The sequence below is a fragment of the Chiloscyllium plagiosum genome, unplaced genomic scaffold (genome assembly GCF_037043375.1).
Source record: "Chiloscyllium plagiosum isolate Xiang-an unplaced genomic scaffold, Cpla_swu_hap1 HiC_scaffold_1, whole genome shotgun sequence".
Taxonomy (NCBI): Eukaryota; Metazoa; Chordata; class Chondrichthyes; order Orectolobiformes; family Hemiscylliidae; genus Chiloscyllium; species Chiloscyllium plagiosum.
In genome coordinates, this window is record NW_028270139.1 from 59,003,364 (window position 1) to 59,030,818 (window position 27,455).

Genomic DNA, 27,455 nt, shown 5'->3' on the forward strand with positions numbered 1-27,455 from the left:
GATTTTCTCCCCCCCCCCCCCCAAGGATATGTTTTTGGCACCCTCCTATACCAGCAACACATTTTCAGCTCTGATCTCCAGCATCTGCAGTCCTCACTTTACCCTCCTATACACCCTGTAGACCCACAACTGTACAGCCAAATTCTTGAACACCATCTATAAGTTTGCTGATTACACCACTGTGGTAGGATAGTTATCAAACAATGACCAATATTATGAAGTTGAAGGTGTGCACTGTATCTTTAAGAGAGAGTGAATGTTGTTCTGAACTGAGAGATTACAAACACCTGTGTATATGACAAGATGGCAGTCCCAGAGTGTACTGGAACATTGAAAATATGTAACACTTGACTGTGAAATGGATAATCAAGTTTTGATTGCTGATTTGACAACAATTTGAATTTAACCCATCAGTTTAAGTTATGTCACAGTATACTAAAACCCTAATGAGCTTGTATTTGGGTTTCTCTTGAATCAATCAAAATAGAAGCCAATGCTACCCTCCTCTTTCATTGTTTTCATCCTTGCTTCTCTCTCTACCTTTTCACACTGCTTGGCCACACCAACAATGTATAATGTACAAAACAAAGATTACACAAGTGTCATTCTGCAGGTCTACATTAGACAAAGACACAGCATTAGCTAATTTCCACATTGTGACAAATATCAACTTCTCAAAGAAAGAGTATAATAATGACACAAATAGTATAAGAAATTAGAGCAGGACCAAGACATATGGCCCCTCAAGCCTACTCCACTGTTCAGTTAAGTAACACCTGAACCGCTACATCATTTCCAAATTCCCACCTTATTCTTGTATCTTATGCTTCCTTAAGTGTTTAAAATCATGGTTTTATTTCTGGAGGTTCAGTAATCCTGAGCATTTTCACCTGTGATGTTTTAAATGTGAACCCTGGCAGATATCTAAAGGGCAAGTATTATTATGTTGCAAGTCATGCAACATTGATAGAGGCAATGAAGCAACAAATATTGATTGCACATGAGGCATCTGATGGAGATACCTGGCACCCAACCTTCTGTGCAGTGACAACCTTTACAAAGTTATGATTAGACAGTGGCACATACTCTGGCAGATCATTCACTCTCTCACAGCAGAGAAGGCAGGTTTTTTTTGAGCTGCCCATGGTTACTGACCTCTGCAGTCACCACTGTACAGGCTGCCTTCATTTGGTAGAGTGCCTTCTCATTGCCAACCATGGAGAAAATAACTTCCTTTCTTTCCAGAGCTGCCTTCAGGAGTACCTATCGGAAGGTATCTCTAAAATGTAGCGCTGCTTTTTGTCTGGTCTCTGACATCTCGAGGGTTGAGTGGAAATGATGAACAGAGGTTAGATGAGATGATGAGCGGAGGTTGGATGTTGCTTCTGGATTGCAAAGAGTGAAGTGCTGTCCACCTACCTTCTAAAGATGGCACCTAGCTGTTAGGGTCTGCCAGGTTCTGGCAGAGGGCAGAACCACCTGTCCATAAAGTGAGGTTTTGCACATGCACATACAAATATAATGAGCTGAGAAGAACACAATCCTGAAAAGTCCACCCACCCTCAAACAGAATTCTCTCCCACGTTTTGAGCTCATCATTACACTTGGCCTTAGAAGAGAAAAAAAATACTGCTCAAGGTATTGAAAATTGGGTGGAATCGTGTGACAATAACAAAGCAAATGGAAATTGTCAGTAAAATGAGTCACCCCTTTCATTTGCTTTCACTGAGGTTTTGACTTAGAAGATATGTACTCATAATTTTGGTGCAAAAGAATTGATTAAATGAATTTATTGAGTGAACCAATTTTATCAATGAGCTCGATTGATTGCTGCTGTTTCAGTCACAAATCTACTCACTGTTTGTGGGTTTTTTTCGCACCCTTGCTCCATTAGCCAGTTCTGCTTCCTAGTCTATCATCTAGCTCAACTATATAGTTCAATTATATATTTATGTTAGCTATTTTCTCATCATCTTCTGTTCATTAAGATCTGTTACAAATTCCAATGTTGTCGTTCCATCTGTTTCCAGCCTCCTAGTTAAGTTACATGTTTCTATAATCTAATACTGTCAACTTCTGCTGTCAGATAGTTCAGCCATTTTGTGGGAATCATGTTATTCCCATTTCAAACTGATTTATGCTGTAGTTCATTGTACAGAGTGTGTATCGACTAATATTTCATTCTACACCACATATATTTTATGCTGAGTAATCAGTATTTTGTTCAGGCATATAATATCCCCTGTATGATTTATGCTGCAGTTTAATACGTATGGCTATTTACAAGAGAATAAACTGCACAACAAAACTATGCAAGAAATATGCAACCTACATTTAAGTTAAAGTGAAAAAGAAAACTGCTGGAATTATCAGAGTATTAGATGGCCCTGAAGCGTAAAACACATACACAGGTACACAAAAAAGATCAAGACTTTGAAATTAATCTGTGGTGAATTAGCATAATTTGATTTGTTCACTTCTTTTAATCCATTATTTTAACAAATTAATAAACAACTTAATGTCTGAAGGAATTAAATATGAATAGTGTAAGTGCTTATATGCAAATTTTCATACAGTGTAAACTCAAGGGCATTTGTTAGGTATAGACAGCAGAGACTGAATGAATCCTTACAAGAGTGGAAAGGCAGTAGGAGTACACTGAAGAGGGAAATCAAGAGGGCAAAAAGGGGACATGCGATAGCTTGGCAAATAGATTTAAAGAGAATCCAAAGGGATTTTATGTATATATTAAGGACAAAAGGGTAACTAGGGAGAGAATGGAGTCCCTCAAAGATCAGCAAGGCAGCCACCAGGGGATGGGGGAGATTTTAAACAAGTATTTTGCATCAGTGTTTACTGTCGGGAAGGACATGGAAGATATAAAATGTAGGGAAATAGACGGTGATATCTTGAAAAATGTCAGTGTTACAGAGGAGGGCATGCTGGTTGTCTAAAACACATATAAGTGGATAAATCCCCATGACTTGATCAGGTGTACCCTAGAACTCTGTGGGAAGCAAGGGAGGTGATTGGTAGACCCTTTGCTGAGATATTTGTCTCATCAATAATCACAGGTGAGGCACTGGAAGACTGGAGGTTGGCTAACATGGTGCCACTATTTAAGAAAGGTGGTAAGGAAAAGGCAGGGAACTATAGACCGGTGAGCCTGACATTGGTGGTGGGCAAGTTGTTGGATGGATAGGATATACATGTATTTGGAAAGGCAAGGACTGATTAAGGATAGTCAACATGGCTTTGTGAATGGGAAATCATGTCTCATGAACTTGATTGAGTTGTTTGAAGAAGTAACGAAGAGGATTAATGAGGGCAGAGTGGTGGACATGATGTATATGGACTTCAGTAAAGCATTCAAGAAGGTTCCTCATTGTAGACTGGTTAGCAATGTTAGATCTCATGTAATACATGGAGAACCAGCCTTTTGGATATAGAACTGGCTTGAAGGTAGAAGACAGAGGGTGGTGGTGGTGGAGGGTTGCTTTTCAGACTGGAGGCCTGTGACCAGTGGTGAGCCACAAAGGTTGGTGCTGCTTTTCGTCATTTATATAAATGATTTGGATGAGAACATAGGACGTAAAGTTTGTAAGTTTACAGATGACACCAAAATCAGAGGTGTAGTAGACAGAGAAGAAGGTTACCTCACAGTGCAATGGGATCTTGATCAGATGGGCCAGTTGGATGAAGAGTTTAATTTAGATAAACGTGAGGTGCTGCACGTTTGGAAGGGTAAATCAGAGCAGGACTTATGCACTTAATGGTAAGATCCTGGGGAGTGATGCTGAACAAAGCGACCTTGGGGCACAGGTTCATATTTACTTGAAAGTGGAGTCGCAGGTAGATAGGATAGTGAAGAAGGCACTTGGTATGCTTGCCTTTATTGGAGACAGCATTGAGTAGAGGAGTTAGGAGGTCATGTTGTGGCTGTACAGGACATTGGTTCGGCAACTTTTGGAATATTTTGCACAATTCTGGTCTCCCTGCTATCGGAAGGATTTTGTAAAACTTGAAAGGGTTCAGAAAGGATTTACAAGGATGTTGCCAGGGTTGGAGGATTTGAGTTATAGGAAGAGGCTGAATAGGCTGGGGCTGTTTTCCTGAAGGTTCAGAGGCTGAGGAATGACCTGATAGAGGTTTATAAAATCATGAGGGTCATAGATAGAGTAAATAGACAAGGTCTTTTCCCTGGGGTGGGGGAGTCCAAAATTAGAGGGCATAGGTTTAGGGTGGAGGGGTAAAATTTAAAAGGGATCTAAGGGGCAACTTGCTCAACAGAGATAGTGCGTATATGGAATGTGCTGCCAGAGGAAGTGGTGGAGGCTTGTATAATTGCAATTTTTGAAAGGCATTTGGGTGGGTATATAAATAGGAAGGGTTTAGAGGGATATAGGGCCAAGTGCTGGTAATTAGGACTAGACTAGATTAGGCATAGACGTGTTGGACAGAAGGGTCTGTTTCCATGCTGTACATCTCTATGACTCTATATCTCTAAATGTCCAACCTAGTCAAAGAATAGCAGGAAGTTTCTTTTATGTCGCTTCTGGTAAATATCCACTAAACAACGTTATCAGAATAGATGACCTTTTTTTAAATATTGCCTTTGTTAGAGTTTACTGTGTTTTCATGAAGTCACAAACACCTGCTGTTGTCCAAAAGTAATTCACTGACTGTGAAACACAAGGATATCCTGAAGGTGTTATGACCATAAGATGTACTGAATATGAAGGGATAATGGGTAGATTCTCTTTTGTTGGAGATTGTCATCACCTGGCATTTATGTGGCATGAATGTTTCTTGCCACTTGTCAGCACAAGCCTGGATATTATCCAAGGTTTGCTATGTATGGACATGAGCCACTTCCGTATCTGAAAACTCACAATTGGTGCTGAACCTTCCCCACTTCTGACCTATTGGTGCTAAAAGGGTTCTTGCTGACACAGATGAAGATGCTTGGGCGAAGGACACTACCTTGAGGAACTCCAGCAGCGATATCCTGGAGTAGAGATTACTGACCTCAAACAATGACAATCATCTGCCAATGTGCCAATGAGACTCCACCAGTAGAGAGTGTTCCCCTAATTCCCATTGATTCCAGTTTTGCTAGGACTCTGAGTGGGCGGCACGGTGACACAGTGGCACAGTGGTTAGCACTGCTGCCTCACAGTGCCTGAGACCTGGGTTCAATTCCTGCCTCAGGCGACTGACTGTGTGGAGTTTGCACGTTCTCCCCGTGTCTGCGTGGGTTTCCTCCGGGTGCTCCGGTTTCCTCCCACAGTCCAAAGATGTGCAGGGTCAGGTGAATTGGCCATGCTAAATTGCCCGTAGTGTTAGGTAAGGGGTAAATGTAGGGGTATGGGTGGGTTTTGCTTCGGTGGGTCGGTGTGGACTTGTTGGGCCAAAGGGCCTGTTTCCACACTGTAATCTAATCTAATCTAATCTAATCTAATCTTTGATGCCGCACTCAGTCAAATGGAGATTTTCTGAGGCATCTGAAATGGATCATCCACTTGACACTTCTGTCTGAAGGTTGTTGCAAATGCTACAGCCTTATCTTTTGCACTGATGTGCTGGGCTCCTCCATTAGTGAGGATGAAATATTTGTGGAGCCATCTCCTCCAATTAGATGTTAATTGAGTGTCAGTTTGATTTATTGTTGTCACATGTACCGAGTTAGAGTGAAAAGCGTTTTGTGTGCTATACAGACAGATTGTACCATATAAAATGCATCCGGGTAGCAGAACAGAGTGCAGAATACAGTTTACAGTGCCAGAAATGGTGCAGAGAAGGAGAGATCAGAATTAATATTTGAGAAGTTCAGAAGTCTGATAGCAGTGGGGACCAAGCTGTTCTCGAACCTGTTCTTGAAAATATTCATATGAACTTTTATATCTTCTGTCCAACGGAAGAGGGTGGAAGAGAGTATAACCAGAGTAGGAGGGATCTTTGATTATGTTAGTTGCTGACCTGAGGCAGTGGGAAGTATAGGTGGAGTCAATGTATGGGAGGCTGGTTTGCGTGATGGACTGGGCTCTGTTCACGGCTCTCTGTAGTATTTTCTGTAGTCTTGGGAAGAGTACTTGCCATCCAGATAGAATGCTTTCTCTGACACATCTAAAAATTGGAAAGAATCCTTGTGGGCATGCCGAATTTCTTTAGCTTATTGAGGAAGTGGAGATGTTGTGTCTTTTTGACCATTGTGTTGATTTGGGTGGGCCAAATGAATATAGCAGGACTTCAGAACTTTAATCTGATCTGTTGTTTGTGGAATCATTTAGATCCATCTATCATTTGCTGGTATGCTGTTTGCAAGCAAGCTTCACCAGGTTAACATCTCATTTTAAGTATGCCTGGTGTTGCGCCTGTCATGACCTCCTGCACTCTATATTTGAACCTTAGTTGATCCCCTTGCTTGATACAGGTACAAGATCCTTTATCTGAAATGCTCAGGACCAGCTGTTTTTCAGAATTCTGAATTTTTCGGTTTTCAGAACCTGAGTTTAATGGTGAAATTTTTTAAAAATCTTATCGGAGAAGTAGATTTCTAACTAAGAATGTGCTTGGCCATGCCCCCTACCCATGTCACACCTGAGTGACACACATTGAGTGGGTGTTGATTTGGGGGCGTTCACAGAGAAACCCCAGGCCTGTCGGTGCTTGGCCACGTCCCCCATGTCGCATCTGAGTGACACACATCGAGTGGGTGTCGACTTGGATTAACTGTTTGCTTGCCAAACAATCTTGTTAGTAAGAAAAATGCTTCACAAAAAATCCTTCAGATTTCAGAGCTTTTCAGTTTTTGGATGTTCGGATAAAGGATCTTGTAACTGTACTAATGGTAGAATGATGGATGTGAGGTTACAGATTATCTTAAGAGCACCAAGAGCACAATTGTTACCCTCAAGTGGTGTTCTCCTTTATTATTATAAAGTTCCACACTTCAAGGATTCCCTTCTATAATAAAGCACAATATTATTCTGGAAAATTACTTTGATTATTGAAAGCATTGAATTAATAACCTACAAACATAATTGAACTTGTTGCTGGTGCCCATGTAAATGTTTATATAAACAGAAGTAGATATTTCTGTGAGGCTGGTCTTTGGAAGCTGTTGTCAGGTTCCTTACTTGTGATTAACTTGAATAGGAATAATTTACTTACAGAAAAATAACTCCTCAGAGAATCCACTTCAGTTGTGCGCTGACTGACCTTGTTGATGAATTTTATTATATTTTTCATCCGAGCATTTTGTCTCCTCTATTATTGATTCTGTAAACTCAGCATCAGACCAGGACATGATTTTAGATGCAATGTTTCAGTGCTAAAAATGTTCTGATACAGAATTTAGGTCATGATTATTGTTACTTCAAAAATTATTTTCAATAAAATATAAAATTGCCTGAGTGCCATGTTATATAGATTCTCAGAAAAGGGAGGAGGAATAGACCACTCAGCCAGTCAAAGTGACTATGACTGATCATCCAACTCAGTACCATGTGCCTGCCTTCTCCACATACCTTTGGACTCATTTTGCCCGAAGGTATATGTCTAATTCCTTCTTGGAAATAGTTAATATTTTGGCCTAAACCACTTTCCATTGCAGAGAATTCCATAAGCTCATCACTCTCTGCGTGAAGAAATTTTTCCTTCTCTCAGTCCTCAGTAGCCTAACTCATATCCTGAGACTTTTCCTCTGATTCTGGGCTCCCGAGACATCAGGAGCCTCCTTCCTGTTTTTATCCTGTCCAGCTCTGTTAGAATTTTTATAGATTTATATGAGATCATCCCATCATTTTTCTAAACTTCAGTGAATATAATCTTTTTGATCTATTGTCTCTTCATACGTCAGACCTCTCATCCTAGAAAATGAATCTGAGATATTTTTGTTGCACACTCTCCATAGCCAGAACGCCCATACTCAGTTGAGGAGACCAGAACGGCATAGAATTCTCCAGGTCTGGTCTCATCCTCGTCCTGTGCAGCGAGACATTTGTGCTCTGGAACTTGAACCTTTTCCCTATGAAGACCAACATACCATTTCCTTTTTTCACCAGCTGCTGCACCAGTATACTTATGATATGAATACAGGTTGAAATATATTTTAGTGCTCAAAACTACTGTATAAATATTTTCTCCAGTCGAGGAAGGTGAAGAGCTATGGTCTGTTCCTGAGAGTGAGGACGTTCAAAACTAAGGGCATAATTTTTGGATGAGAGGAGAAAGATTTAAAAGGGATCTGAGGAGCAACTTTTTCATACAGAGGGTGGTTCATATGTGGACTGAACGGCCAGAGAAAGTGGTTGATGCAAGTACAGTTACAACATTTATAAGACATTTGGACAAGGACATGAATAAGAAAATTTTAGAGGAATATAGGCCAAATGCAGGAAAATGGGGCCAGTTTATTTTGGGAAACCTGGTCAACATGGACAAGTTGGGCCAAAGGGCTTGTTTCCATGCTGTATAACTCTAAGACTGTAGCAATTCTTTCCACTAATCTTTGTTAACATTGAATCTTGCTTGCAATCACAAGTTCTGTACAAAATTGGTAATTTGAAGAAATTTCATCAGTTTACATATTTTCCAACTGTGTCATGAATATTAAGTTGATAGGCAATATTTCAGGGGCCGTAAATGAATAATATCCAAAATGGCTTGAGTTATTGGACCTAATTAGCATAGCAACTGAATTGGCTCTTGCGCAGTGGTAGTCTACCTCTGAGCCAGAAAGCCTGGCTTTGAGTCCCACTTGTTTCGGAGTCGTGTCATAACATTCCTGAACAGATTCATTAAAACACAGCAATTGATCTCAGAGTGATGTTTAGTGTGATGATTCACAATAGTAGCACTGTGCTTTACATTGTCTGAAAATCTAATTGTTCATACCAGATGAGCAGTTTCGAGATGCATGTTCCATTTCAAACTAATAAATACTTAGCACAGTGTGAATGCAAACAATGACTTCTTTGTAATAGTTAAGTAAGTTCTGCTTACGTTGATAAAATGGCCAGAAGGTACTTGAACTCAGCTTGATGCTACAATGCAGTTATACTGCATCTGCAGTAAAGTCCAGGTGATGTGAGGCAACTTTCCTGAGGCAGTGTCAAACTGCGGTACCTAAAAGTAAGACAAAACATGACTCATTTTTTCTGTGAAGCAGAAACTATGTTAAAATATATTAAAGACTGATCTGGAAATTACATTTGTGAATATTGTTCTCATATCTTAATGCTTACTGCTTTTCTTAAAAGTAATAATTACACTTCAGGATAAAATAATGTTTTTCTGTAAGGATTTGCACTGCTCTGAGATATGCAACACTAAAATGATACTACAGATATACAGGAAGACAGCAATGAACTGGCAGTAATGATTATTTTGAATAACATTTTGCATTTACCGTAATCTCATTTGTAATTTTTTTAGTATATTGCAGCATTAAATATTTCCAGAACCTTCCACATTGTTGTTTCACAATGGAGTATAGCCCACAGTTTCCCAGTGTTAATGTCAAAATTATTTTTTATTTTAAACTTTAAAAAAAACTGATCGCCTGGCAGAGGTCTTTATTCCCATCTATTCTCAGTTGTTCTTTCCCAGTCATATGTTACCACCCTCGTAATGCAGTCCCTCGTCATGCAGCTCTCCCCCAGAATCATACACTTTTGTCACAATTTTGAAGGAACGGTGAAGCACAGCACCAAAACTGGGATAAGTACCTTGGGCTACAATGAACAACTTATCAGACTAAGATACATTCCTCTGCTTGCAAGGCATCAGTAAATATGAAAATTTTGTATGTTATTTAGGCTTGATAATATCATGTATGAATAGGTTTGTTCTGGTAGTTCATTTGAGAACATTATTATCTCAACAATCTTCATGAAGCACTTTTGTAATGCACCCAGTAATTTAAACTCTAATTTCTGCATTGTATTCTTAGTTGTAACAGTGATTACACTTCTTCATCGACTATGAAGCACTTTAAGATATCTGATTGTCGTGAAAAGTATTATGTTAGAGCAGATTTTTTTTTTCTTTTTGCCAGTTAATGTATTTATTTTGGTTCCTAAGAAATTCAAGAAATACTTGAAAAAGTAAAAGGAACATTCATTTTGATTCTTTTATTGTTTTTGGGTTACAAATGCAGTACCTCACACTGAGCAGCACACCCCATAAAACCTAAGATAAAGCAAAGGAGAGAAAGCAGAGTTAATATTTTGTTCCAGTGACCCTTCTTCAGTTCTCTGCAGATGCTGATAGACTTGCTCAGTTTCTCCAGCATTTCTGTTTTTGTTTCAGACTTACAGCATCCACAGTTCTTTGGGTTTATTTTCGTTCACAGTTCTGGCCTGTTCCACATTTTACATGCTTTTTTATTCTGATGAGTTAGCTTGTCACACGTGAGTTGCTTTGCATTCTACATTTATTTGCTGCCATTTCAAACATTATTGAACAATGTTGCAACTTTACTGTGTTGTGCACTGAATTTAATCAAATCAGTTTTGTTTAATAGTGAATAAGATAGCTCTCAAGAAGTATAGTTTAAACACAATAGATTGTCCCTGTATAAATAAAACCTGTGCAGCGCTTCATGTGCGATTTTATAATCATAACTTGGCAATGTCACCAAAGGACAATGAGAACTGTAACCTGAGCCAAGTTCTAGATTTCCATCTCTCCTGTGACCTTAATAAGGAGGTTGCCAGGATGTTAGGGATGAGAAGATTGCCATGTTTAACAATAGACATAACAGCCTAAATTGGATAGGTGGAAAATCCAGTCATTTTACCATAACAACTGTTTGCATTTATATAGTGCCTTTAAAAACTTGTGATCAGGAAGGATTGAAACTGTTCCTCTCCTATCAACCTTCTCTGTCAGCCTCAACAAATGTTGTTACTCCATTTTTAGCATGAGACTGTATCACCGATTAAAATGTATTTTTTTAATCCAAACAGTTTGGAACAATCTCTTAAGGTTTTCTTGAGTTTAGAAAGAACATGTATCACCTGATAACCCCAAGGAAAACAATAAAGATATCATGCATAAAGTCTTCATTCAGTCACTGGGCCCGAACAGTAGCAAGTGCAAAGTTAAATGGAGATACAGCCCAGAACAAAAGGAAGATAAAAGAATATACAGTCCTTGGGTATCCTGAGGTGTAAGGTTTTAACCTGAGATCACAATGGGTTAGTTGGATTCGTGGACCATCAACAGCAGAGAATTTTGTAGTTATCTTTCAAGTTTATGGCGAAGTTTCTTTCCGTTCAGTATTTTCACTGGACTGTTTCAAGTTTGATTATTTTTGGTGAGATTACATCTCCAACATATGGAAATTCTCATAATGATGTTTACCATTTCAAGCCTCCATTGGAATCTGACCTTTTTATTTGGCTTTGGATACAATATTAATATTAGCTCTGTTTGATTTTTGTTTAATCCACGTTGTTTTCTGAAATAATTCCACACAGATCACCAAATCACCCTTTATTTTCAAATGGAGAGTTCTTGACATTGATCCATCTCCCTCAGTGCCAGCTCTCAGAATGAACACAACCTCTGACTCTACTATTTATATCTGTCAGCCAGGACTCCCTGATTGTACCAGATTAACAGCCTCAATCAGGGAACTCATTTTCTGTGAGGACTACCTGGCCCACCTTGTTACAGTGACTACAGTTCCACGAAAGATGGCCCACCTGTGTGCATCAGGTGATACCTGTGACCTTTTTGAGTTGGTGATTTTGGTCCATTTTTCAAATAATTTCTCTATAAACTCTCGGTGTTATGAGGGATATGGATAAGGTAAAGAGCAAAAGCTTTTTCCCCGAAGGTAAGGGAGTTAAAAACTAGAGGGCATAGTTTTATGGTGAGAGGAAAAAGATATAAAAGGGACTAGTTTTGTTTGGTCAGTACAGACAAGTTGGACTGAATTGTCTGTTTCCATATTGTATAACTTTGTGACATGGAATTCAAGGATTTGTAATCCATGAATTATATTATCAACATTATCTAACAAAATTTGACATTGAAACATATTGGAAGATTTTGGAGATGTCAAAGTGTTAGATTTTAAGAAGGATCTTAAAACAGGAAAGCAAGTAGAAATGTTTAGAGAAGGAATTACAGAACATTATCTATTTGCATGGCTGAATGAATCTACGGAAAATCCAGTCAGTGATATATGGTGAGCAGTATTCAGTTGGCATAATGTTGACATTTAGAATTATCGAAGCATAGAATAGTACAATGCAGAAGGAGATCATGTGCTTCATTGTGCCTGTTTTAGCTCAATGAATGGCCTGCTCTTTTCTTGTTGCCCTGAATATTTTTCTCCTTTGGTTTTAGTCCAAATTAGCCTTGAAAGTTATTTTTGAATCTTTCAATCAATGCATTACAAATCACAGCCTGTTGCATTGAACAATTTTCCTTCATGTCATTGCTGGTTCTTTCGCCATTTACCCATAAACATGTGCCCTCTGGTCACTGACCCTGCTGTCACTGGAAAGTTTATCCGTATTTACTGACATACAACTTTTGAGATATTAAATGAAGTTTGGACTTAGCTGTTCAGCTGGATGGAAAGGATTCACTGGCAATATTTAAATAAGAACAAGTTCTTCTAATTTCCAACTAAAGCCAGTAAAACACTGCCAATTTTGGAAAGTTGAACAAAAACTGAAAGTGTTAGAAAAAAACAGCAGCTCTGGTAGCATCAGTGGAGTTAATGCTTCAAGTTTAGTTTGACTCTGAATTCTCAAGAAGAGTCATACTGACCTCCAAACACAAACTCACTATCTCTCGCTCCTTTACTTGCAATTGCCTGACCAATATTCTTCTGTCAGCCAGTATGGCTGAATTAAATTATGGCCAAATGTTGGGCATCTTATTTATACTTGGATGACTTGACGAGTCATAAAATCATAGAAACATACATTATGGAAACAGACTCTCTGTTCCAACCCATATTTCTGTCATCCTTAGCTCCCCTTACATCAGTTTCAAACAATCCAAACCTCTACCATCTCCTGCACAATGTTCGTCATAACTCTTGGCAAGCTCATTGTGAATATTATCATTCTCGTCTTCAAATTTCTCCTTAATTGATTAGATTAGATTAGATTCCCTACAGTGTGGAAACACGCCCTTCAGCCCAACAGGTCCACACCGACCCTCCGAAGAGTAACCCACCCAGTCCCATTTCCCTCTGACTAATGCACCCAACACTATGGGCAATTTAGCATGGCCAATTCACCTGACCTGCACATCTTTGGACTGTGGGAAGAAACCAGAGCACCTGGAGGAAACCCATGCAGACACGGGGAGAATGTGCAAATTCTTCTTCCAGCTCTATAATCTTGACCATGCTTTCAGTTCTTCTAATTATTTTATGTTCTCCAGTCCCTCTGCTATGCCATTAATGGTGGAGCCATCAGCCATCTTGTCACTGCAGTCTGTCATCACTACATTGGAACACTTGAACTAGACCTCTATTATACAGCATCTTTGAAACTCCTTTAAAGTCTCCTTCAACTAGATTTTTGTCATCTTCATTCACATGCAACTAATTCGGCATGGGTTTAATACATCAAGATAAAGCAGTTTGTTTTGGCTATGATATAGTTGGTGCATAAATTCAAGTTTTCTTTTTATTAATTGTAGCACTATTAGACATAAATCAAAGGTACTTTTGTATGAAAGAAAACTTATGTTAGAAATCCCAATTTTATGTCTACAAACAGGCAATTTCTCTTTACTCTATTTACCACTGATGTCATCTTCATCATCAACATTGACTGTCCCTTGATTGCAAGATGACATCTATTCAGAGGCACAAGTTTATGTCACATTCATCATAAGCCTGAACAAGCTGATTCTGAACCTCAATCTATTGGGCACATGGGGCGGGACATCCCAGAAAGTCGTGGGACATAAAGTGCAGGATTCACTTTCAGTTCTTTCTTTCCCTGCCTCTAGTCTGCCTCATAATAAAGACATTTAGACTTGAAGCAAGATGCAGCTTGATGAGACAGATTAACACTATTTTGAAAGACTTGTACCATAATCTTCCCAGTCATTAATGTCAATACTGCCACACTTCAGGGAGGGTTTCAGAAAGTCTTTCTAGTGTTTTCTTTATTCTCCTCTGGAATGGTACCCATTCGAGTGATGAGAAAACAGGATTAGCAGGAGAGTAGTTTTCAGTATGCCGACACAATGTCCATCAGTTGGTTTTGCAAAGATTTCGCTAGAATGTTTGTAGACCTAGGTTCAGGGCACAATGTACAAGAACCTCCAAAGGTGCTAATCGAATGCAGTCAGCTTATGTCATTCTTTTAAAGATAAAAACTTTTTTTCTCTCCAATGACAAGATAGAAAAGTTAAGTGTGTTTTTTTTAATGAGATCAGCTACCCTGCTGATCCATGTTATGGTCTCTTTGGCTCGTAAACATACCAAATCTAAAATTGTCCAGGTCAGTACTTGCACGTTTGTGTATGTTCAGTTGTGATATGCCAAATTCTTTTTGACAGAATCTCAAAAGCACCTCTTGCTTCCAATAATTTGAGATGGGGCTTTTCCTATTTTTAACTGGAATATTGCTTGCCACTAAATTATTCAGTATTACCAGCAGAATTTCCACAGTCAATAGATTTGGAACTGGGATGCTGTGTGTTTATAAAGTGTCAACTTCCGAATAGGCTTCCTTCAATCACTGCGATAACTAAGTGAAGAATTTCATGAGTTGCTTTGCTTAGGAAGCAAACATTTGCACAAAGGTTGCTTCATAATTCATCTCTTTCAAGCAAAACTCTCTCCTAACTGATACACTTTATTGTATCAAGAAAATTTAAATGTCTAGAAATAAAAAAAAGGTCACACTCAGAATTTTCACAGGGCAGAACAGAATGTCAATAAAGAGGCAGGGTGAAGGCCAAAAGCCATGCATTATGAACAATGTATGGCTAGCAGAACTGAGCATCATGACAAACGCTTGCTGGACTGAATATAAGTATCAATTTTGTTGTTGGGCAGAAGCATTGTTTCAATCCAAATTAAAGATGTTAGTATAGATTTCTTGAAGCATTGATTCATCTGTTTATTCTCAGACTGTATTATTTCTTGACTAAAGCGGGTGTGAACATTACTAGAAGTTACTGTTCTGAGATCTCGCATTCCCAGACTGACATGAGCAGCAGCAAACTCGCTAGTATTCTGACCAAAGGTGATCACAAAGTAACTAATGTTATCTGTGACCTGTTACAACCCCAACCACAATTGCCATTAAATGTGTCCCAGTTTGAAGAAAAGCAACAAGACTCACTTAACACCAATCTGTCGGATAAATTTTTCACCTCAACAAATTTGAAAGTTGAAGTTGCATGACCGTCTGAATTCTTTTGTCAGCCTTTTGTTCACTTAGGAGAACGGCAGAACTCTTATTTCCAACCCATAAAATCTGAATAGAAACAAAAGTGCAACTGCACTCAAGTCACCAGAAGGCTGAACTGTTGGTTGTTACTATAGCTCAGCAAGGCATTGACATGTGTACTCAGTGAAGATAAAGCAGGTATGTCAGTGAAAATAAAAGGCTGCCAAAATACCAGACATATCAATCACATATATAAAAACTATGAAATTGAAAGAATTATTAGAAGCAACCAACTATACATCGCTAAATGCTTTAACAGGAAAGACTCTCCAAAGACAGAAATAAATAACTGCACATGCTGCAAGCTCTCCTCCATTAATCAGTACAATTTAAATGTCCTTTGCTGGAGTGAAACTGTGCCTGTTCTGTTTTGTAAAGTATAAATGTCATATGATTTCTACATAATACAATGGTGTTTAAAGTCTGCACCTGCTATAGAATTATATGTGACCACACTTCTGAGGGGCAGAACCAACTGAATTATTTCATTTGTGAGGTTTTCAGAGTATGCTTAATGGACCTGATTTTAACTCTGTAACCAGAATTAATTAAAATCCTACCCCTATGCTTTCAGCTGCTGGTGCTTTATTCAATTGATTAGATTGAAAATAAATTAATTACCCAATAACAAAGGAACAGGGCTACAGAGATTTCACTTCTTGGATGAAAAATAAGTAGGAAAAATTTAATTAAAAGACTGAGAAATGTCACCAGAATTATGAAATACATAGTGTAAAGTTAGTTCAAGGTTTTTAAAAAATTCACATTAAATGTATTTATGTATTTGGATGATGACATGAACTGGCTTCTGTTCTAATATATCAAAAGGTTTTTGGCAGAGAACCCTTAAATGAATTGATAATACAATATATTGACTTGGATCTTCTGAATAGCAACAATGCTGAACATATTGCCACTGTGTTGATAAGTTTACTTCTACTGACTTTCATTGCTTAACATTTCATCTGGATTTTCCAACCCTAGCTTTCACACAAAAGTACAAAATAGCATCACTTGAGAGCTCTATTAGAGCAGAGTACAGTCAGACAAAGGCAAAAAAGTGTGCTTTTTTAATAGTACTAGCTGTGTAAATGTAAAAGAGCTTCACTGTGAATATTAGCGAGTGGATGAATGAGTGGGTGAGTGAGTTAGTGGGTATATGGGTTACATTGGTAAGGTGGGAAAGTAGGTCAAGTGGGTGAGAGTGTAGGTGAGTTGTCAACATGGCAGTGTAGTCAGGTGGGGTGGGGAGGTGTGCGTTATTCCAGTCCGGTCAATGGGTCGTCAGGTCAGATCAGTTGCGAGTAGTTGGAGGAGGCGTTGCCCATAAGATAACCGGTTCAGGTCAGATTGAGTTAGAGTAGGGGGTAAGTGATCATGTTAGAGGTAAGTCATGGTTCAGATAGGATGCAGTTTGTCAGTTTGTTGATGGGAGGCTGCTTATGTCCTTTAGGCTATTTGGCACTGGGTATGTATAGTTTGGTGTTTGGGGTGCTGTTCAGACCCTGTGTGTACTTCAAAGTGGAGCTGCTCACAAAAGGCTCAAAAACAACACCTCTCTCTCTCTATGAAGCCCCTCAGATTGGGTGGGAGATCTATGTGTGAATATGAGTAGTGGAATTAGACCTCTTTAGGCTATACAGTACACTAGTACCAATGATAGCTCTCCGATTTCCCTAGAGGGTTGAAGTCAGAGATGTGGATGAGCTTTGGCGAGTGGGGACATATAACACTGGGAAAACTCTGTTAATATCAGAAAATAGCCATCACTGAGTCTTTAATTGTATTAGTTGACTGCCAACCTCCATTGTCAATTCCTGTGACAGTCCACCCCTGGGAAATTGCCCAGAAATGGAACTATTCTTGGGAATCACAGAATGCTGTGACCTACTCAGGGTGTATCCAATGACAATGGATTGCACCCTTGGTATTGCCACCACATGCTCCCAGTGACTCTTCCCCTACACTGCCACTCACTAGTGTCTGTTCACTGGCCCCAACAGCACTTGTCAACTCATCTGGCTGTTTAGGCAAGCACTCATTCACAAAGCCTTTCTCCTCCACCCGGTATCTTGTCAGCGTGATGTGACATTCGTGGGGACTTTGTGGAGTGGCCAGTCTTCTGATGGTCCTCTTCCACTTCTGATCTCACCACCTCCCAAAGTAAAATATTTTACCCAGTGAGTGAAAAAGAATATAATTAAGCAAGGAATGAAAATGAAATAAATGCAGTATTCAACATGAATGTTTTTTTTAGCTAATGCAGGATTATTTGCTGACTAATCTGAAATGAGCTGATTAATAAAACTTCAAACCAACTAATTACAACACATATTACCTATTCAAACAAATCAAAGATTCTGTCAGCTGTTAAAGAAGACATTTACAACCAGGGATTTAATATAAAGTCCTACAATTAGCACAAAATGTTTCTGTCTGAAGGAAAGCTCTTAATAATTATGTTAATGTACTCAGTGCTATCTTGTCATTTGTCACATTATGCACAAATGCCACAGCATAGTCAGAATTCTCTTATGTAACTGTTTTGCTTATCTTAGGCTGTAGTTTCAGTTATCTAAATCAAACCACTCAAATAAATATAAAAAAATTATTGTTGTAAGTGTCAACAGTTAATGGGGGATAAATTGGGTCTGCAATTCCTGATTTTTAGAAACTGTGTGTCTTGTAAATGATCCAAAAAGGTATCGGCCACATGTGCGCACAGCTCTATTATGAAGCATAATGTATGCAAATCGTAATAGTGTTGTTAAGTAGGTTAAAATTTGACAGACGGAATATAATGTGGAGAAATGTGAGGTTAACCATTTTGTAAGGCTAAACAGAACTACAGGGTGTCGATTACAATTCGAGAGGAGGGAATGTTAAATTTGATAGGACCCGGGTGTTCTTTCTGATGAGTCACTGAAAAGTAACATTCATGTACAAGAAGCACTTAAGAAGGCAAATGATATGTTGGCTTTTATTAAAGGTGATTTGAGTATAAGAGTAAAGGTATTTTGCAACCTTGATGGAACCTGGAATATTGTGTCCAATTTTGATCTCCTTGCCCATAGAAAGGTACCATTTAGGGATTGCAATGAATTTTTGCCAGAGCAATGTTGTATGAAGAAAGATTAAATAGACTGCTCCTCTATTCAGTGGAATGAGACATGATCACATTCACACATTGTGGCGACTGTTACATAACCTGTACACCACTCCCATGAGTGACTTAATTTCCATATTATTCCTCATCTTCACCCAAACTGATTCTACATCCTGATCTCCTCAACCAATATCATCTCTAACTATTGCATAATGCCATCCTTAATGAACAGTGACCATCCCCACATTTCACAGAGCTTCTTATTTTTCTTGACTGTCATATACCACATATCTTTCAGGACTCAATCCTTGTCATCTTGAAGCCTTGCATAGGTGATGACTATTAGATCATATTTACCTTCTTTAGTATACTCTGTCAATATATTTATTTTATTATGAATACTGTTTGCATTCAGAAACAAAGCCTTGAGTTTTGTGTTTTATTATCTTAATGCTTGTCTCTTCCTGCCATTCTCTTACTTTCATTTCCTCTGTTGACTTGTTTCCAGTCTTTGATATATCAAATAATTCTACGTTTGATCCATTACCTCCACTATTTAGTTTTAAACCCTTTATACTTCCTTGTTATGTGGTTCACAAGAGCGCTGACCCCAATATGGATCAGATGTAGACTGTTCGAACAGTGCAGGTACCTGTGGTTCTAGAACTGGACGTCCACATAAATTATAAGATCATAAGAAACAGGAGCAAAATTAGGCCATTGAGCCCATAAATACCATGCTTGAACATATCCCTCAAACCCTTTTCAGTCCTGGGAAATATGACCTGAATAGCTATCCTATCCTTTAATCTCATAATTTTATATGCTTTTATCAGGTCACCCCTCAGCCTCTGACGCTCCAGCGCAAATAATCCAAATTTATTCTACCTCTCCTCATAGCTAATGCATTCCAATACAGGCAACACCTCTTTTGCACTTCTCCAAAGCCTCCACATTCTTCCCAAATCATGCTTAAATAATATTATGTGGCAATAAATACAGCATTTAGAATGCTAAATCAGTTACTTTTGCTAAAAGCCATACTAAAATCGAACAGTAACATAACTAGCCTGCACCAGCAGCACTGAAAACAAAAAAAGCAATGCACTCAGCAGTCCAACAGTGCCTTCCACCGAACTCAAAGATAGCTGCCCAGAAATATTTACGCATTTTTGTGGAGCAGCTTTTCTTTTCCCTGATGGCAGTTTAAACTCATATCAATATCTAGGCATTTGACAGCATTTTATATTATGTGGAAATTTGACATTCCAAAAATATAGAATTAGTTTTCAAAGTCAGCAAGAGCATTTAGCTGTAGTTCTGAAATTTGGCTGATGCTTAAAACCCAGACACACCTCATTCAACGAGATGTAACTTTTCAATTATTTTTACATTAAAGTAACTGTAAAATGGAAGTTTTCATCACTGACCTGTATTTTTGCAGTAATGGTAGTCCACAGCCAACTTTACTGTCATTGCTCTACTGAAACCAGCAACAACTTTGGAAGTTTGTATATGTACAGATAAATGTAGAAATCCAAACATTGGTGTCAAGGATTCTATGATATTCCAGACGTTGTGGTGTTGAAGACCTATGGCAGCTCCCCACAGAGTGCAATCCCTGAGCAATCAATTAAATGTATCATACAAAACCAATCTGGAAACATTTGATAGGATAATGCCGCTTCATATCAAAAGTAAGTATCTCAAGTGACCTTGTAGACTAGGTTGGCCTAATATTGTATCCCAAACTTAGTGAACTTAGTTGACTCTATTAAGGTCTTACAGTTGGTTTAAACACTTATAGAATGACAGGGAATCATATTTTTGGTGATATCTGGTGATCCTTGCATGACATCAGCTTGGAAATAAAATTGAGTTTTTATTTAATGTTCCCCCGACAGTCACGTAGTACACCATCATTTCTACTAAGACACACCAGAAATTAAGACTGCCTCTTGGGAATGGCACAAGATAGCATGCTCTGCTCAATAAAATTGTGCCCCAGCAAGGAGTCAACATCTTCATAAAGGAGAATATTGATCAAGATAAATGATGTAGTCGTAAAATATTTCATGGAAAGTGTTTACAATTGTGTGTACCTGAATTATGGAAGTAACTAAAATCAGATATTAAACAATATATTAAAATGAGTTTGTTGTCTGAAGTGAATAATGGCCCAAATGAACTTGCTCACCTAGTATACTTTCCGTAATTTTTGCAGATACATGGATAAATATGTTTTGTCTATTGCTTAAAATAAGTGTGGTACAATGCAATAATAAATGTGACATAACAAAATGAATCTTAATTATTTGTGTGTCTGTAAGAATTTTACTGAATCAGGAACACAAATGCAAAAACCACCTTTACATCTTACTGAGTTACTTCAGCATTGAGTATATCTGCAAAGGTCCGAAATCCTCAATTTTTCCTCAATCATTAGAAATGCAGTGAGGCAGGTTTTACAATCACAGAGTATCATTTTCTAGAAATAAAGTCAGTGAAAGGAAAAGAAGTCAGGAACCTCCATCTTTTATGTGGAAATTCAGAATGGTCCCTTGTCGCTATTTTGGGAAGCGAGAGTGTTCACCATTTCAGCTCAAGAGAGGTTTTGTGAAACTTATTAAGAAAGCAACGTTATGTTCCTATTCCCATATTTGCAGAGTCACTAAGGGGTCCAAGAATTAAAATAAAAACAGAAGCACTGGGATTTATAAACATGAATTAGATTAATTTGTCCTCTTTGTGCGATGCCAGCATGGAAGTTTGGCTACTTTAAGAAGTGATGCGAGCTTCTTTACAGAAATGACCAATGTTGAATGACTAATATGTAGATCTATAGCACTACGATGTATAGCAAATCGCTATTGCCTTTTCTTTCCGATCAGGAATTTCAGAATCCATGTTTCGGTGTTTATGTTGTATTTCTCATTGTGGGGAACCATGCCACAAACTTCATTTCTTAGCTACTAACTCCATCCTTGATTACATATCCTTTTGACAAAATTTTGGAACTCCTTTCCATTAAATTTAGATAAGTTCAATAAAGGTTGAGGGATCCATCCACACCAGATTACTATACAAATGGCATTGCGGATAATTAACCATGATTCTGCGACAAGAGCAAAATAAATGCAAATTTTGTTCTCATTAATTCAGATCTAATAGGTCTAACCATTGAAACAGGAGAGGGACCTAAAAGAAAGGCACAAGTAATAGCAGATTTGTTTAATTCATTTGAGATTTCCTATTCAAGAGTTCCTACACAATATCCATTTGTAAATAAAACGAAGTGTTGGAAAATTCAGGATATCTATACAGAAAGTAACAGGGTTAATATCTAAAGTCCAATATGACTCTTCTTCAGAACTACAGGTTTTTTTTGGTGCATGCTTTCCCATCACCATGTACAAGTCTACTTCTAAATATTGATTAATATGATGATTGCAATAGCTATCTACATCTTCGTCTGGGTAGAAATGAAAATGGAATTATAAAAGGTCAAATAGATGGAATACAATGTGGGAAAATATGAGGTTATGCACTTTGGCAGGAAAAATAGTAGCTATTATTATATTACTATTTAAATGGAGAAATACTGCAGAAAACTATAGAAGAGAGGGATTTGGGAGTGATTGTGAACAAATCTCAAAAAGGTAGCCGACAAGTTCAGCAGGTAATAGGGAAAGCAATGGAATGTTGACCTTTATTTCAAAGAAAGTAGAGTATCAGATTGGGAAGTCTTACCAAAACTAAACAAGGCATTAGGCAGCCCACAGCTGGAATACTGTGAACAGTTTTGGATTCCTGATTTAAGGAAACATGTACTGGCATTGGAGGCAGTCCAGACAAGGTTCACTTGGCTGATTCTTGCTATGCTGAGTCTGTCTTATAAGGAGACTTTGAGTAGGTTGGGCTTATACTCAGTTTACAAGAATAAGAGGCAACCTCATCGAAATATACAAGATTCTTAAAGAACTTGACAGGTTAGATATGGTAAATTTGCAGGAGAGTCTACGATCAGAGATTATAATCTCAGAATAGGAGTTCCATTTTAAAACAGAGATTAGGAAGAATTTATGGTCGGAGGATTGTGAATTTGTGGAATTCTTTACCACAGAGGGCTGTTGAGGCTCTGTAATTTAACTACATTCAAGGCTGAGATCGGCAGTTTTTTAATCAGTAAAGGAATCAAGGTGCATGGGGTAAAGGCAGGAAAGTGGAGTTGAGGATCATCAGATCAGACCAGTGATTTAATTGAATTGTAGGTTGGCTTGATGAACTAAATGGTCTTCTTCTGCTCCTTCATCTCATGGTCTAAAAAATGTTAATATTTCATATAATCTTCCATTAGCGTTTGTAAAGTTCAAGTTGATGAAGGGTGGCACTGAAAATAATAATCTTTGACGAATCATCTGTGCATTGTAGGTTTCCAGCACTTCATGTGCTTATCAAGTTTTTAAAAAATTCTTTTGACTAATCAGCTGCAAATATTTGATTAACTCATAACAATACTGCTTGTAGTGTGGATCTGCACATCTCATTATGTAGCCAAGAGTGAGAGTGCACCTAATCTACCAAATAGTACAATTGGTGGAAATTTATTCCATTAGGGTCTACTGCATTAGTACAGACTGTGGTATTTCAATTTAGGAATTACAACGTTATTATAAAAACTGCTAAGTCTGTCCCTGTATATATGAGAGAATTGCTTAATAAGGATGTGCCATTTTACTATAATTAATTGCTTCAATTAAAGTTTGCCACATTGCTGTAGATTAGAATATTCCTTTTAAAGTCTAAATGGTTGAGACTATATGACTATACAACCTATAATATGACCATAGGTGAGACATTGCTGCTGGTGTTCTACCATAAGGAATTGTTGCAGCAAGAACTGCTTTGGATTCAGTGCACGCCGTGTACTTCAGCACAGTAATGTGTTTTCAGAATTCAACAGCTGCCTTGGCTATCAAATGGAATGGTTACAAAATCTCATTTTTTTTCTTGGTACAAAGATATTTTGAAAATTCAAGGATTACCACATATGACAGCTTCAAAAAAAAATCCTTTAATCTTTCGGGGGCTAAAAAATATTGTAAATATATTGTGCATAAAACAAATCAATCATGGGCTTAAGTATTGGGAACAGAATAATAATACACAGAACCAGACTACAAAATGTGCCACATATGTTCGCATTGACCTGGGAAAGATATAATAGAGAAGACAGTAAGTTGATTGTGTGTTTGCTGCTGTACTTTAAGTAGTCCCATCTTGTGGTGAAATTGAATGAAAAATGACAGTGTTGTAATATGGCTCAGGTGTCTTAGTAGCTTCAACCATTGATTCTCACCATAGTGATTCCAGTTTAAATTGCTGCTTACTCAGACAAAGTGAGGTTAACTGCTGCAGTCAGAAGAGTCACTCTGGAATTAAAAAAAAATCCAGCAGCCACAAAAATATTGACAGGTAATGAAAATTAATAAAATGCATTTTGAATGAATTATATAAAATTATTGACAGCCAGAATGGTGTTTGAGCCCACACACCCAGCAGTTTTGTCAAGTTGGTTCCCTTCAGTTCCCTTCAGTGCTAAACTCTATCAGAGGGCTTCAAGGACATGTCACCTGTCATGGGACTGATGGGAAATACTACAGGCACATCTCAGGCTGCTAGGAAATAACCTCAGGCTGTTCTAACAGGAAAACATATCACATTTTCTCCAGAAGCAATCCATGTGTGGTTGTTGACAAAAATGAACTTGTGAAACTATTGTCTACAACTGAGAACATTGAATTGTTTGTATTGAACTGAGTCCACTCTAAATAAATAGTATCTATGTGTTGCTTTGATACTGTGAATGGGTCAGGTCAACTTGCCCAGTACCAATGATCAGGAATATTAGATTTATCATACTATTGGTTTGATGTACGCGAGAAGAAAACATGTTTTAAGTGATATTGTGATATAAAGATCATTTTATGTATCTAAATCATATATATGCAACATATATGTGTTATATTTACAGTGAATTTTTTGATGGTTATATTATAGGGGGTAGAAAGTCCCCACGATGCAGATAGGAAGCTCTACTCCTTAATAATGCAGGTCAGCTCTTTTTCTTTTCAACACCCAGTCATGAATAAAACTTTAATGTTTTCTTGAATTCAGTTACTGTGGCAAAATGGAGATGAGAATAGAAATTAATGTTGGCAATTGTATCTCATGAAATCCAAATGTTCTTGTACCAATTTATACTGTTTGCTGTTTTAACAAGAGGGGTTAACACCTTGTGTATATTTAATAGATTAAGGCTTCCAGGGAAGCAGAGAATTGAGATGCACTAAGATAAGACCATAAGATGTAGGTGCAGATGTAGGCCATTCAGCCCATCAAGTCTTCTCTGTCCTTCAATGAAATTAATGCTAATCCGCTGACCTGATCATCCTCAACTGCACTTCATTATCTTTTCCCTATAACCCTTGATTCCCTTACTGATTAAAAATCTGACTGTCTCAGCCTGGAATATGCTTAATGTCCCAGCCTCAAAAGATCTGTGCGGTAATGAATTCCGATGACCCATTCCCCTCTGAGAGAAAAAAAAAATTCCTCCTCATCCCTGTCTTAAATGTGTGATCCCTGATTTTGAGATTATGCCATGTGATTGTAGAAACTCTGACAAGGGGAAACAACCTTTCTAAATCTATCTTTCCAAGTCTCCTAAGAATCATGTACGTTTCAATAAAGATGCCTCTATATTCTTTTATATTCCTATAAATCTAGTCAACCTAGCCTCTTACCTAGTGTCAGCCTAGTGAACCTTCTCTGGACTATCTCCAATTCCATTGCATCTTTCCTAAGATAAGGGGACCAAAACTGTTCACAGTATTCCAGCTGTGGTCTGACTATTGCCTTTTTGGGTTTTCATAAAACCTCCATACTTTTATAGGTTGTTCTCTTTGAAATAAAAGTCAACATTCCATTTGCCTTCCCAAATACCCATTGAACTTGGATACTTTTTTTTTTGTGACTCATGAATGAGGACTTTCAAATCCCTGTGTTCTGTAGTTCTTCAGTCGACTTTCTCCATTTAAATAATATTCAACTCCTCTGCTCCTCCTGCCAATATGCATAACCTCATATTTTACCACATTATATTCTTTCTCCCAAGTGTTTTTGCCAAGGTGTCTGGCCTGTCTATGTCTTTGCAGACTCTTTGTGTCATCCTCACTACTTGCCTTCCCATTTTTTTGTGTGTTAACCACAAATGTGGTTAAATTACATTCACTTTCCTCGTTGATGTCATTAATATATATTGTAAATAATTGTGGCCCAGCAGCAATCCCTATTGCACACCACTAGTTACAGGCTCCTGGTCTGAAATACCCCCTTATCCCAACTCTCTATTAGTTAGAAAATCCTCTAACTATTGCTCATATTCTGCCTCCAACACATATTATTAAGTAGCAGAATGTGTGGTGTCATCTCTTAAGACGTGTTAAATCACCACTAGTTATCCCTCTCTGATAAGAGTGGAGACCTATAGTCTTCTGGGATTTCTTTTGCATTATCAAAATCCAAATATATTAATCAATTGTTTCCCCTTTATCCTCCTTTTCACCTCCTCAAGGAATTCTGGCAAATTTCCCTTCACAAATCAATGCTGATACTGATCAAATTAAACATCACTAAATGTTCTACTATTACATCCTTTGTAATAGACTGTAACATATTTGCAATAACAGATATTATGCTAACTGCATATTTACTTTTTTTCTCTCTTTTTAAATAAATTGTTCATTGGCAGTTTTCAGTCCTCTCGGACTTTTTCAGAATCTAAGGATTCTTTGAAGATTCCTATCAGTCCATCCACTGTCTCTGAAGCCACTCCCTTTAATATCTTATGGCTGCATTCCATTACGTTCAAGGGACCTATCAGTCTTTAACCCCATATGTTGCACTCGCATTCTCCTTTAGCAATAGTTATTCTATTTATTTCCAGTCCTTTTGTCTCTTGACTATTTAGTAATTTCAGAATGCTAGTAGTGTCTTCTACTGTGAAGACTGATGCAAAGTATTTGTGAAATTCTCTGCTATTTCCTGGTTCTTCATTATTATTTGCCCCATCCTTGTTTTCTCAGGGGCCCAATACTAGTAATCTTTGCTACATTATATTTTATTTCTTTCAATCTGATGACATCCTAAACTTACCTGGTTAGCAATTGTTGGCTTATCATCTTCTTAGAATCATTCTTCCTCACTGGAATATGTATTTGCTGTGAGCCATGAATTCTTTTCTTAAATGTCTACCTTTGTTCCTCAACCATTTTTGCTGCTGAATTCCTTTTCCTACTCTGTCCAGCCTGTTCTGCCCTCATTCCTTCGTAACTACCATTATTTAACCTTAGCACAGCTGTTTCTGACCCAAGTTCCTCCCTTTCAAACTGAATGCTAAATTCTACCATGTAATCTTCATTGTTTCCGAGGGGATCTTTCAGACTGACATCATCTATGTAAATGCCTGATAGCACCATTCGAGATCCAAAATAGCCTGATCTCAGTTGGATCCACAACATATTGTCCAAGAAAACTGTTTTGAATACAGTCTATGAATTCTTCCTCATATCTTTATCTGCTAATCTTGCTATCCTAATCTAAATTAAAATTAAAGTAATCCGTGATTAATGTAGTGCCTTTGTTACATACCCTCATTATCTCCTGATTTATTCTCTGTTCTACCATATAACTATAACAGAGGAACCCCGCTTATCCGAATGAGATGGGCGGGCAGTATTTCTTTCAGATAATTAATTATTTGGTTATCTGATTCAATGCTTCTCCTCTGGGGCTCGGAGTTTTCTGAAGTTTCCGTTTTCCTTGCTCTGTCTGCCTTTCAC

General features: G+C 38.0%; 1 protein-coding gene across 3 annotated transcripts in view; it reads left to right on the forward strand.

The window, feature by feature from the left end:
* Nucleotides 1-27,455, forward strand: part of pcdh7b (protocadherin 7b) — a 393,944-nt gene that overhangs the window by 261,743 nt on the left and 104,746 nt on the right. The window contains exon 3 of one of the 3 annotated variants that reach the window (XM_043693486.2): nt 24,613-24,666. The exons of the other annotated variants lie outside the window; for them this stretch is intronic. Coding sequence (XP_043549421.2) covers nt 24,613-24,641 — 29 coding nt within the window. The 3' untranslated portion in view covers nt 24,642-24,666. The remainder of the gene's footprint in view (nt 1-24,612; nt 24,667-27,455) is intronic. 3 annotated transcript variants of the gene reach the window in all.